The following is a 14326-nucleotide window of genomic DNA, read 5'->3' on the forward strand; positions in this document are numbered from 1 at the left end:
ATCACCATGACAACCAAGGTTTTAAATAATAATTAAAACCATATTTTGATGTGAGATGTATATGAAAAATTATTACCAGAAGCCAATTTGCATCAATACTAACGACTATGAAAGCAATTGGTAAAATCACCCATTTACGGCTTCGTAGAGATTTCAAATTTCTAATTTACAGTTTAAATTCCACGAATGTCAAATGTTGTTATCAAAACAGTTACTATAAAACTGTGCATGCAGAAAGGTTTAAAAACTAATTTAAATAATTATTTGTCAACACATTAAATCACATTATACTATGTATTTTTTACTGAAGTTTTTATTATAAAACTGCGTTTGCTTATACAAACATGACTAATAAAAAGTCTCAAAATGTCTTAGCTAGCATATTTCTTTAACCTAAATGTGAAGGCATAGTTAAATAAAAAAGTAAAAATTTTTTCAATGTTCAATAAACATTACAAAACCTTTTACTAAAAAAAAATGAAAAATGTAGAAACATATTGATGAAAATTTTTTTTAAGCACAAGACAATTTTACTTTGGTAGTTGGCTAACTTAAAAAAAAGCCGTACACCAATATCAACGTAATTGAGATTTCAAAGATGGCCATAATACGATAAAATTAAAATAACCATGGTGTCTACAAAAACAACTCCAGTTATGCTAAAACTCATGTAAATTAATTTATTACAGTACATTTTTAACACTGATGTAAAACATAACAATGGAATTAATCAAAATTAAATGAAAATGTGTCAAAAGCATTATAAATATGTAGATGTTTTCAATATAAAACGCCAAAGTTGACATTTTACATTTGAAAATAAAAAAAATAGCATTATTATAAATAGAAAATACAAAAATTAGCATTATTATAAGAGTTATAGCAACTGCTATTATTTCAGGTCTTTAGTTATTTCTATTGCAGTGTTTCCAAACTGCTTAATGTTCACTGGTTTTGAACTTAATAAACGATTTCCAAATGTATATTATCCCGACTTCTGAACTTTAGCCATTCTGCTGTTCACTATGCACATTTTAAATTAAACTGTTGATACTTACATGAATAACATTAAATTTTTTCTTTTTGTTGTTTGAAGTTTCAAATATTTTCACAGGCCTACTAATTAGGGCTGAGCCGATCACTAAATTTGCCGATCATTCTGATACTGATCATTTGCGCCGATGACCGGCGCTGATCATTTCCGATCACACAAATTAAGAATTGTATAGCTTGTTTGATGTTAATAATAAAAATCTAAAAAAAATTTTAATGAAAAAGTTACCTAATGATAACTTAACATTTATTTAACACTTCTGACAGAAGATAATTTGTTCATTGGTTTTTAAAAATGAACAATAATATAATGTTAGCTAAGTATTTCCTATTTCTACTATTTCTAGACCTTCCCACCCCACAAACCAAAGTACCCATACAACACTTTTCACAGGTCTTGAAAATAAGTGCTTTATAATATCTACAAAAGATTTTCCAAATAAATAACTAAATGCTACTGCAATACTAAGAGTGCAACAAATATGCAATACACAAATTCAGTGACACACATGGTAATTCTTGATGAATTGTTTTGAAAATAAACAGTATATCATGTGTTGATATTAAGATTTACTTTGTTAACCAATGCACACAAAACATTAACACTTGACAACTCTTTGCAAGTTAGTTTCAAAATAAATAATAAGTTTTTGTCTAAATAATGCAGTGCAGATCTTGCAGCATGTAAAAGCACAAAAGATATGTGATATGTCACATAGTTACGCTTAAAAACCTAGTGTTACAGTTGTTTTACATTACTACATATTTTGATTTAGTATGTAATGATCGGCGTTTGGTGATCTGTAAATAATTTGCAAATCGGTACAGATGCCGATGTGTTAAAATCGGCCGATTATTGTGATCGGTGATCGGCATCGGCCCAGCCCTACTACTAATGTCAATTGTCACCAAATACGAAATTTAGTACTTTATTTATTGTACACCCAGTGGTCTCCACGTGTGTGGGAACGCACAGGACCGGGACAAGGCTCAGTCGTCGAGCTGGCACAGGAGCGCGACGCCCCTCTGGACCCAGTGGCTGGCGGGCAGGTCCGTGCCCAGCAGGACCGGCAGCACGTGGTTGGTGGAGTGGCCCGTCGTCGAGAGCACCCCCTTGCGCTCGGACGTCCTGTACAGGGGACACGCGTAGCGCGCGCTCCGCCGGAGGGCCGCTCGCCGGCACGGCTTGAACCACACAAGCGGCATCCCGTCCACCAGCACTTTGGGCCTCTGCTCGGCCAGCTGCTTCCTGCAAGACATCGCACAGTAGTAACCACGGGAGGACTTAAAATTAATAAAAATTCATAAATCTTTGATCCGCTGTATTCCTGAAGAAAAAAAAATCTAATCTGTCCCGTTTCATGCAATGAACAGTTTGCCGCGGTGCAGATGTTAAATCACTAAAAACAGGAAGATCTCGCAGACATTTTGAAATCCATTCTATTTTTTTTTGTCAGATGACACAAAGTTTTTGACATGAAAATTATGATGATAGATGAAACTAATAAAGGAAGAAGGCAAAATTAAGATTTTTTTTTTTTTGGTAAGTTCCCACTTGATTATTATATTTATCATTTAGCAGAGAATGTTATAAAAAAATTAGTTCATAGATTTCGGGTGTATCATATTTCTCTCAAATTAATCAATTTAATAACAGGTTAGTTGGATCCTGTGATTTTGCCGAACATTATCAGACGTATCCTTCATCACTTATATCCACTGCTTAGAAGGAAGTAGGTAGTTCTGGAACAAATCAAAGCTAACCAGGAGCGGATCTTGGAAGGTACGTTTCCAGAGGGGCTATTGTACAAATAAAAAAAAAAGAATCCACATCAGAGACTGGCCTTGCAGAGTTTACAAAATTTGCGGCCCCTCAAATACTGAACTTCGATGGTCTCACACAACTTTTGAAGGGGAAAAAAAAAGTTTTAACATATGAATTTAAGTATTTACTTAAAACATAAGTGCACCCTCGAAAATGAAACCAATGATACAATAATTCGAGTTCAGGGATAACACCTCTCAGTGGCGTAGCTAAGAGGTGACTGGCGCCCCTGGCCAGACTTGAAAATGGCACCCCCTCTTGGATTAAAACGGGGGGGAGAGAGAGCGTTCAGTAACCGCGAAACCGGCAGCGCCCCCCCCCCCCCCCCCCTGCTCCGGCGCCCCTGGCGGGGACCATCCCTGCCACCCGCCTGCTACGCCACTGACACCTCTCTGGAGCAGGGCTCGAAGCGCACTCACGTGGACCTGTCCCAGCGAGCACCGTCCAGGAACAGCCCGTGCACCAGGACTCCGTCGTCAGGAGCCCGGGCCTCGTCGTCTTCAGAGAGCACATCGTAGTCGTAGGTGAGCAGGTCGATGGCTGTCTCGTACTTGCGAGCGTAGTTCTGCATCGCTCCCGTCAGGAAGGCTTGCGCGGAGAAGAAGCCCGACAGCCAGAAGGTCGCTGGCTTGCCCTCGTCGTACCACTTCTGCGGCACGCCAATCAACGCTCACCATCACGTTTGTAGGTTTTTTTACATTATTGGATAATACATACTACATCAAATATTCCAGGTCGAGTGTGTGTGTGCAGAATGAATTTTGAAAAAATTCAAGGTTTTCATAGAATTTTAGTAGTCTTTAAAAGCATAATTAAGGGCCTCGCCTACCTGGGCACAAATATTGTGTGCAGAGCTTCAGAATTAAATCACGCACTTTAAAACTGATTTGAGCAAACCGAGTGGCATCTGTTTACGAAAAGCAATAAAGCTTTTAAGAATACACTGAGGACGGATGGGTTATTTTCTGTATACTATTTTGTTTTTAAACGGTATTCTTATAAGAGTGATAATGGCAAATACGTGTGTTTTCGGGATAATTTTTTAGGCATGAAACACCTGGTACAGATTCTTGAAAACACTCAAATGACTTGCAATCTACCTTTATCTTAATTTCTCCACTATATAATTTTATGGTTTCCACTCATCTAAAAAGTTGCCCTACACACAACGAGAAGACTGCACACCAGTCGACAGCCTTGCACTTAGAGGCAAACTGCACTAGAACACCAGCGAGTGTTGCACTTATTATCCCACCACAGATAAACCAGTGACTAGGGAGGCCCCTTAATTGTTTAAGCTCCAATTTCTGATCCTTACTAAAGAGGTGAATATGTAATCGATAGGGACAAGACTGTACGGTTAATTGCAAAAAAACCGAAATAACACCGAAAAGCATGCCTATACTCCATATAATACAGAATTAACTAGCATTATTAATTAGCAATATTAATTAGCATATTTAATCAAAACTCAACTCAGATTACAAAAACCAAATCTTTTAAAACATTAAATTCAATGAATGTAAATTATTTAGCAAAATGTAGGTACTAAATAGACAGAAAAAAAAATTTTTTTAATGCAACTGTTATTACGTTATTAGTAACTAATTTTTACATAATGATATTGTCACATTTTTCAATTGCACATATACTGGCTGATTTATTAGTATTGTTCCCAGTAGTTTGACATTCTTATTATTAATTATCATATTATTGTAAAAGTGTATCATGTATCAATCAAAATGACACTGTTTTCGTAAGGTAAGAATTATCGACCAGTAAGTGTCGTATTTGTTGAAAATTGTGCTCTCTTGATGAATAAACAGAGTTCATAAAAAAATAAAAACAATAACAACGAATTCTCCTGTTTTAAAATCGAAAATTGACAAAAAATAAAACCATAAAATCTTGTCTCTAATAATTGATCAATAGCTTATTTTACTTGTTTTTATTCCTTCGCTTTATTTAATTCCTTAGAATTATTGGTGGGTACTTGGTAGCAGTGCTTGCTAACATGTAACTTTCATGTTACAAGGGTCGTTTGCTCAATCCTCACTCCGGCATAACTAAAATTTATAAGAATTGTCAGTAAATTATATTGGAGGTCTCAGTGAATTATTCTCAGATCTGATAAATGATAACTAATACTAACCATGAAACACTTAACTTACAAATGCACCTCACCTGCCTCACAACACCTCGACTTCATTCAGAAGTCGTAACGAGGCAGGGGTTTCCTGGCAGAGCATAAACTAGGTTGACAATTATTGTAAAAGACATGTCAAGACTACATATTTCCAATTTCTAAAGAACACAATATATACAACTCTGACCTCTAGGTTGCCGACTGAGTTGAGGAAAAATGATACAGTGCGCTGAACTGCCAGCAACAATCTTTCAGAAGGCTTGAGGCTCTGGTAGCTAACATTAACCCAGTGGCAACAAAGTAGCTTCATGATTACACTACCACAGCCACACCACTCTTGGTGTTAATACGCATGCGTAAGAGGCAGTGTGTGCAAGGAAGGCAGCTGACCTGCAGGAACTTGAGTCGCTGCAGGAAGTCTTGCACGTAGCTGGCCAGGGGCTTGAGGCTCGGGTAGCTGACGTGTTGCCACGCCTCAGGGACTCTGTTGATGAGCAGCGCAGTGGTCATGGCCTCCAGATCCGGGGTCATCACCACCAGGCCGGCGATGGCACGCTTCAGTGTTTCCAGGGACGTGCGAATGGTCGACAGCAGCCTGTTGAAGCGGTCCATCTCTTGCACCAGGACCGTGTTCATCGACTCAGAGTACAGCGTGGGGTACCTTTTGTTGGCTTCCTCTACGTCGAAGTTACCCGGCAGCTGCAAACACACACCATCAAGCAGGAAAACTAAGTGATTATGTGGAAATAGGAAAACATAAGGAAATGTTTTAAAGAGCTAGCTAGGGTTATCATATTTGGGTGAGAACCCAGATATCACTTAGAGCCACATTAGTAGTTGTATTTAACAGTGAAGACAACAAAAAACTAATAACTAAAAGTGACTTTCATTGCATTTCACCATTTCAGGCATTTTAACATAGTTTTCAAAGTCTTGCTGACCTTGTCAAGAATGTCGCATGTGATTTCGGCAAGTAATTTCTCGCTCTGTAAATAATCCTTTGCTTCCGAAATGCGGCCATTGTTAACCAGCAAAACTGCACTCAGCAATGATTTTGCATCACTTAAATCACGTATGATGCCTGCATTAATGTGCAGGCCAAAAATTTCTGGTGAAGTCATTGTTGGCAATGCCTGAAAAAGACAGTGAAGTGATTCCTCTGACTTTTATGTCAGGTGCAAAAAGACCAAGAAACTTATGATGATGTAATCCAAATTTATTCCATGAGACAAACACATACATCCAATAAAATAAAATATAAAATAATACATATAAAGAGCATATGTACAAGTTTGAACTCCAGAAAATCCACATATTTACACTCAAGATTTCTGAACATTGTCACTAACAGGCAATAAAAGAAAGGGTCTTAAGAGCTATCTGCTAAGTTTACGCTTTACAGTGATTATATGTTAGATAAATGCATGGGCATACTGTAGCTTGGATCTTTGTAAGAAAAAAAATTTTTTAAAGGATGATACTTTAAACTGATTTTTAGGATGTCTTCAGTGCTACTTTGGAACCTGAAATTCTTAGATAAAAATTTTAATTTATGGAAGGTAGAACTTTACACTATGTGCCACTGCTTATGTTTAATGTCACTGTTACTCTCTCATTTTGCATATTCAAGACCCAAAAATCGAGCAATACTTGACTCATTTCAAGCTGGTCAATGAATTACATTTTTATTGAGAGAAAAAAATCTGGCTATGTAGCAGGGGAAGGGGGAGGCATGACTCCACCCTTCAATGAATTAACTAATTAATTAGGGTTTAATGTCTTGTCTGCATCTAGTTCACTGGAGAAGGATGAGGGACAAAATGTATAGATGTAGCAACGATGGTGAAAATGGGATTACCCTCGTAAAATCCACTAGCTTACAGCCACGTCTGCCATATGGCAAAATCCATCATGTTTTCCAATTGAAAAATATTCACATTCGGCCCTGCTGGAAATGAAACGGAGAACGCCTTGTTAGGAGGAAAATCATCTGCCCACTCTGAATCCAGAGGCTCCTATGATGGGATGGGTGATCGTCGGTTAACTTTAAGGTGATTGTAATCTCCAGTTATCAAAGTATGGATTTAAGCCAGGTAGCAAAAGCATGCAGGATGATTTCACAAAGGATTACGTGTGCTTTCTGCGGAAAGATCAGGCACTTTTATGGAGTGACAACAGTGGAGAGATAAAAAAATAATAATGAATTCTGCCAAGCCATAAGCATAGTAGTGAACAATCTCACCTCAATGTGTTTTATGTAAATTTGGTACTCTGTCCTACGGGGCAGCCCATACATGCTCCCCAGCTGCGAGAACAGGTACGAAGGATCATTCACAACGTCCGGGCTCACGAAGTTTGAAAGGATGGTTGTGATGGTGCGGCGGTCCCAGTCGTCTGTGACGCGCCCCCCGTAGTTGCATTCTCCTATCGTGTACGCAATGGCTTCGTACGGCACCTCCGTGAACTCGTTCACAAACATCTGAAAAGAGGTTCTGCGTCTCAAGATGTTAAATCTATTTCAGTAATACCAATGCTTGTTGCAGCAGCTTTAACAATGTGATAATAACTGTGATGTGCTTTAGACAGTGTTTAACTCTTAAAGGACAGCTTAGCATTAAGCAGTAGTCTTGGGGAAAAAAAAAATTCTATTAGTTCTGTCAGTTCCAAAACATTGTTACATGGCTGTAGTTACTCATTCCATGTCTGATTTGGGTCGACAAATGGTGGGCAATCTTTCTCACAGTACTTCAAATATGATATCAAATTCTCTTTAATAGTCAAAGAATTAGCAACATGATGAATTTACAATACATTCATCATTCAAAAGGACTAAAACAAAAAATTTGTATAGTATATCCCATGAGCAAGTGCACTTCTCTGTCAGGTCACTTATCAACTGTTAATTTGACAGTGAATAATTCTTCCATCATTTCTAGGAAAAACTATTGGTAAAATGGTTAGGTGGCTAGTTCTTCGAGAAAAAAAAAGTAATTTATTTTATTTGTGTTGAATGACAAACATATGAATATGTTAAACAGGTTTAATTGTTCATAGGATAGACTAGAGAGGTTACCTGTAGTTGCTTGATTGAAATGTGCAAGTCTGACTCATTAAACTCATAGGGGATATTCCAGCCAATAGGGCCAAACTTTCTCCGTTCTTGGATGACTGAATGGAAGAAGCATATCCCATACAACAGCCTGACAAAAGTGCTGTCTTTTCCAGGACAGCTCTTGTAGAATTCAGGGTCCTTGATCGGCTCCGACTGGTACAAACGCAGGAGTTTCTGCTTCAAACCAGTTGGAGGTTCATTCGTCATCTTCACTCCGTTCTGTAGCAGTGAAACTGGGAACTGCAATGAAACACACTTCATGTTACCCAGGAATGAATGAATAAGGGCTAAACCTCTCATTACACTGGGGTCATTTGAGACAATGAGGTGATAGGAGATGAAAATAGAGCATAAACAGAATTAATGGGTGGTGGTTTAAAGAAGTAGCTGAAAACCCACCCGCTCATGGAAATGTACAAAATGTTTCCAACTCGCCAAAAATTTGGGTTTTACCCAGCCAGGAATATAAACTGTATCACCTTGATAAAATTGTAGTGATGTAACCACTCAACCCCCATGCCTCTATTTGACCGCAATTCATTACTGTAATGTCCATTAAATTTTAACCAAATTTTTTTTTTAATCCATGTTAAGTGTACAAGACAGAAGAAAATCAGTAGCCCGTAATTTGTTATTTTGCAATTAATAACATAAAAATTAACATTTTTGTCCGACAGCATAGCTAGTGATATGATAAGTAATTAAACCATTACTTTAAACTAAAGCACAGCACTTAACCTTGTTGCTGACACGCCATAGCCTAACGTATGGGATAGTGTTTCAGTCGGTCTGTCCGCAAATAAAAGTTGGGAAATGGAAAGGTCAGTGCAAGATGACAGGTGAGGTCAACAGGGCTAGCGTGGCACGAGGCACGGGGCACGCACCTTGTCGCTGGGGTAGCTGGTGAGCCACAGCCGGTACAGCGGGCTGGTGTTCCCATGGTTCTGGGCGTCCCACAGTTGCTCCAGCTCCGGCATCCAGGACTCGGCCAGGTGGCAGTTCTGCAGGCACACCCAGCCGCTCGACTGCCGGGCCTCCGCCATCACGGCCCTCGCTACAGGGCCCTGCCGTCACACGCACCGTTCTCTCGACAGTGGTCTCACAAATCAAAGTCCTAGTGGACATGGAACCAAAGGAAACATACTCTTGTTTGCAGTGGCGTAGCCAGGATTTGTGTATGGGGGGGTGTTAAGAAGCATGGCTTCTTCCCCCCCCCCCCCCCCCCCCCCCCCCCCGTATTAAAGCGGGATTCCGGGGGTCCACCCCCGGGAAAATTTGGATTTTAAGGTGTAAAATAGTGCTATTTTAGCAGTTTTCGGTACTTAAATTTAAATATTGTAATGGTAAATATTATATTAATTTTAATATGAAATTTGTTTGAGTGATGAATTAGAAATTAATTAAAGATTTGGTGCTAAGGGGGGGAAGGGGGGGGGGGGGGTTTGAACCCCTAAAAAAACCCCCTGGCTTCGCCCCTGCTTGTTTGACATCATCAGTACCTTATATTCCAGCATATTAACTTCATGAACAATTCAGTGGCTTAAATCCATGCCATCTGAAATACTTGAGTACATAGATGAGTAGATTCCTGTTTGATTACTTAACAAAGTAAAGAGGAGAGAGGTGTATGGAGGAAGCAAAATGACAGAATGAAGATTTAAGAGCTTGTACTTAACTTTTAGAATGTTCACTAGTGTTATTCTTTAGAAGTTTTATTACTGGAGAGGATCTAGCTTGAAATAAACTAATGCTAAGTAAACTAATATTATCCTACTATTATTAAAACAACTATCTGTTCTCCATATAACTACAATTATCTGACCATTGGTTGATAATTAAAATATACAACAGTGTCACAAGTTACAAATTTAGCTGGCATTCCTACGTTTGCATGTGTACTTGGCATAAAAATTGCTCATTTAGAGATACCACAGCTTCCTGTGCATCAATTCAAAATTTTCCAGTTTTGTCAAATTTAAATTTTGGGTAATCCGTAGTTCAGACTCTACGTGGGTGCCTGGGGTGTTTGCCTGGCGGGTGTTGCTACTTGGTAAAGAGGGAATGGCAACATTTGCATCTCACTATTGTGCACCTCCCAATGTCTGGTCTTGGGTTGGGCAGCACTGGACCTCGTAGCGAATCGATACTTCAGGATATCGATATAGTAGGCAAGTTTCTCAGTCTGGCCCCTCAGTGGTCAGTCAAAATTGTAACGAGTTCGTGGGTCGTCATCATGCTTGGCTCAAGTTGCTCAGCTGAGCTGATCGAGGTACGTAGTAATGAGTTGTACAGTTCGATTTGTGGTTTGTGATGTAGTTGATATTTTGTCAGTCAGAGGATGGGTTTATGTCCATCTGCAGGTTATGCGTCAGTTACCTATACGTAGTCAAGATCACTAGTCAGTGATCATGTGGGTTGTAAGTTGACATATAGATTTTAATTGGTGAGTCATACTTAAGTAGTGAGTTGGAAAAATTTAATTTGCTACCCAAAAAAACTGATTTGTGTTTGAAAGAATTAGGTTAATTAATAATAATAATAATAGTTTATTTGTATAAAATATGGAGTTAGTTATTTTTAATTAATTTAATTCTACATAATTTAAATCCTTGGATTAGGTAGGCTCTCACTAGGCCTGTACGAAGCTTCGACTACGTGAATCAATCAAAGCTCATTTAATATTCAATTTGACTTTACCAAAAAATTTGCTATTCGTTTTATTTGAAGCTTCGGTTGTGATGCAAAGCTTCGCGTTTGATGTGAAGCTTAGCATTTGTTGCAAAACTTTAAAAAAATTGGAAGACTAAGATTCACTTAAGAAATTTTTTTTTGTGTGTGTGTGTGTGTGTTGTATATGTTTTTCTTGAATAAATTTGGTTATTTAAAAAATCAAAATGTGGCACCCCGGTTCTTTTTATGAATCCTCAATATTAATATTATGCATGGATATATATATATATATATATATATATATATATATAACATCATTCAATAATATATATATATATATATATATATATATATATATATATATATATTATATATATATATAACATCATTCAATAATATATATATATATATATATATATATATATATATATATATATATATATATATAATTATTGAATGATGTTATATATAGCACCCAATTGGTTAGTCATTTAATTCATTCAAACATTACAAATGTTAACCAATTTTTATTACTCTAATCTTCTACTTTATAAAATAAGTGTAATACAGCTTTGGTCAGAACAATATTTACAAATCAATTGGAATTTGTAAATATTTTTAACATTACCACTTAAAAAATTCTATTAATAATTGGGAAGAGGAGGGGTCTGCAGTGACACAACAAGAGTATAAAAGTAATTTAAATTTTTTCCTAAGACATTCCACACCCATATAGATTTTTTCCTCCATACGCTAGGATGAGTAGCTGGTTAAGTTGATAAGTTTTTAACTTTGTTTTTTCTGGTCAGCTTTAAATTAAGAATTTTTTTAGTAATAAAAACTAAAAATTTCACTGACATTCCTTTCATAACGATACTCTCAAAGTTAGAATGTGTTCCAAGTGCTATGTTAGCATAATCCCAACTTTACAGTAGTTTAAGTGAAGAGAATATAAAACTGAGATTGTGATAAATGTTGGTTTCCATTTTGAGGTACAATTATGAGGTCATTGTGAGATTGTTCCAAATTACGGCAGTCACAAGAGAGTTTGATGAACATGTCACGGACACATTACCTGTCTCTGGCCGAGAGATACGGACTGGAACTTGCCGACAACGCCCATCCTTTCTGCGAAGCTGGTCAGGGCGGACATAGGGTCGCTGCCAGGAGACAGCATGAAGATCAGGGGAGACAGACAGTTGGAGTCCTGGTACGACTGCTGAATGTTGAACGGCGGTGGCGTGATGAAGCTCACTCCCATGTTTTCTTCCACATATTTCCTCACTGACATTATGAGCTGTAACACAACATGATCACACTGAGGTAATGGATATTCATATCTTAACTACTCAAAACCCACAAACCATCCAACTTCTCTATGCATCATAAATTTTGCAATTATAAAGCCAATAAAGCAATAAAAATATATGACATTTACAAGAAGAAACCTGTTGTTTAATTTGGAACTGTACAATTAAAAAGTTATAGAAGCATTTTGAAAGATGTTAACAGTTGCTTAGTACTTAATTTCACCTCCTGCTCAGGTTTTTCAAGTCTAATAACTTATTTTATCTAGAATACAGTTTTTCTGTTACAAGGCAGGTGCCGGGAGTCAATTCCAACTTCTTCCATAAAAAGTTCTGTGATCCTGAAAAATTTATTTCATCATTTCTCTCGCTGCATAACAAGGTTTTAAGCATAATTTTTTAAGTGAAACTCTTTAAAGCTGGTAGAGCAAACAGAGGTGATGACAGTGTAACTAAAATGTAACTCTCAAGAGGACAGCAAAAAATTACAATCAGGAATGGATTGCTCAATGGTGACGGGATTAGAAGTGAGGCGCTCGATGGCATGTTTACATCATAGCACACTCGCATACTTGCTCACTCGCAATCTTACACACATTATTATACAATACTATCCCTGTATATGTGAAGTTTCACTTCTAATGCACATGGTAGCTGTGCACCTTTGGTTTTTTTATTGTAACCAAGTACACCAATCCCTCACACATCACAACTAATATGTTCCTAAAAATGTTCATGTTATTTGCTATTAGTCTCCATAAATAACAAGGTTAATTTACTTAATAAGTAGGGAAATATTATTTACATTGTATAAATGTGTTGAACAACACTCCGTAATAAATATTTCACACCATTTATCTTAATAAGCCTACCATCGAACACTTTGTATGACAAATACGACACTGTAAAATTTAAGTGGTAATTCATGTATCACCGCTTGGTTCACACCAATCCTGTCAGGCCTGTGATTTTTTTTTCCCACTGCACCATTCATTTAACAACTCTTTTCCATGTGAATCATCTGTTCATTTCTGTTCCGGTACCTAATGTCAAATATATTCCCGCTAGTACAACCAACAGCATCAGACTTATATAAACGTTTGATAGAGTCCTTATTTCATACGATTGTGGGCAGTAAAATTAACATTGCGCTAAATGAATTCGCACAATTTCAAGACGTGATAAGTGAGGGATTGGTGTACCCATGTCGCCCTGCATCTTTCCATAGTTCACAGTTGAAGTTCAGCTGATGGGTATTTGCATTTAAATTTATTATTTTATTTATTGCAATGCCCTTGAATATTTTTCGATTTATTATCACTGCACATTACCTTTTTGTTATTTTTTTAGCCAGGGATATCCTCCACAATATCTGATAATTGTAAAAAAGGTCAGGCAAATATATTTCTGCCTGACTAACTGCAACATGGTCATTGCATAGAAATTTATAATGTGGTTTCAACAGTTGGACACATTTAAAAATTGGTTCTTTAGTCTCATTTTTCAAATTTTTTTTTTTTACAAAAATCTGGGGGGAAAAATGAAACCAAGCCTAAATGCTTATTCCCCCCCCCCCCCCCCCCAGATACTTTAAAAACTATAGGTTTCAATGCCATAGCACTAAGATTAACATAGCTTTTTGCAACTTAATTCCACATTGCCATATAATACTCAAAATCAATTTTTATTGTAATTTTTGTAGTATGTTAATGGTGCATAATTATTGTTATTGAATATCACATTACAGGTATAAAATCAAAAATTTTACATAATTTCATATCGTTTGCAACTATTTTGTAAATAAATGGTTATTATCAAAGTAAAGGTAGCAATATCATCATTCCCAAAACTTGTGATTTCTTCTAAAGTACTGCATCTCAAATTAAAAATATATAAAAATTCATTACCCCCATCAATACATATTACACAGGTAAAAACCACATGAAATCATAAATAGGGTGAGTGTTTAAAGAGGATTCACGACGGAGGCCACAAAATGCTCGAAGAAAAGGACAGGTCACCTTATCGGGTCGCAGGGTGCAGACCAGCAAGAGTCTCTGGAAGCTGGACAGCTGTTCTTGCCACGGGGCAGGAAGCGATGCCTCCTGGGGCTCCAGCAGGTCGCACCAGACCTTCCACTCTAGCTGGCGCTGCTCCAAGCTGCTCGCAAACTCTGAAATACACCGCATCGTAGCCAAATGTGAGTGGAGACG

At 37.4% G+C, this 14326-nt stretch overlaps 1 protein-coding gene across 1 annotated transcript in view; it reads right to left on the minus strand.

Moving 5' to 3' along the window:
* Window positions 1-660: 660 nt before the first annotated feature.
* The window catches only part of LOC134534048 (dynein axonemal heavy chain 7-like), a 110343-nt gene continuing 96677 nt past the window's right edge, over window positions 661-14326 (minus strand). The window contains 9 exon segments of the mRNA XM_063372013.1: window positions 661-2302; window positions 3298-3527; window positions 5415-5723; window positions 5966-6157; window positions 7267-7503; window positions 8098-8376; window positions 9021-9200; window positions 11882-12103; window positions 14135-14286. Coding sequence (XP_063228083.1) covers window positions 2044-2302; window positions 3298-3527; window positions 5415-5723; window positions 5966-6157; window positions 7267-7503; window positions 8098-8376; window positions 9021-9200; window positions 11882-12103; window positions 14135-14286 — 2060 coding nt within the window. The 3' untranslated portion in view covers window positions 661-2043.

The sequence above is a fragment of the Bacillus rossius genome, chromosome 7, assembly GCF_032445375.1.
Source record: "Bacillus rossius redtenbacheri isolate Brsri chromosome 7, Brsri_v3, whole genome shotgun sequence".
Lineage (NCBI taxonomy): Eukaryota > Metazoa > Arthropoda > Insecta > Phasmatodea > Bacillidae > Bacillus > Bacillus rossius.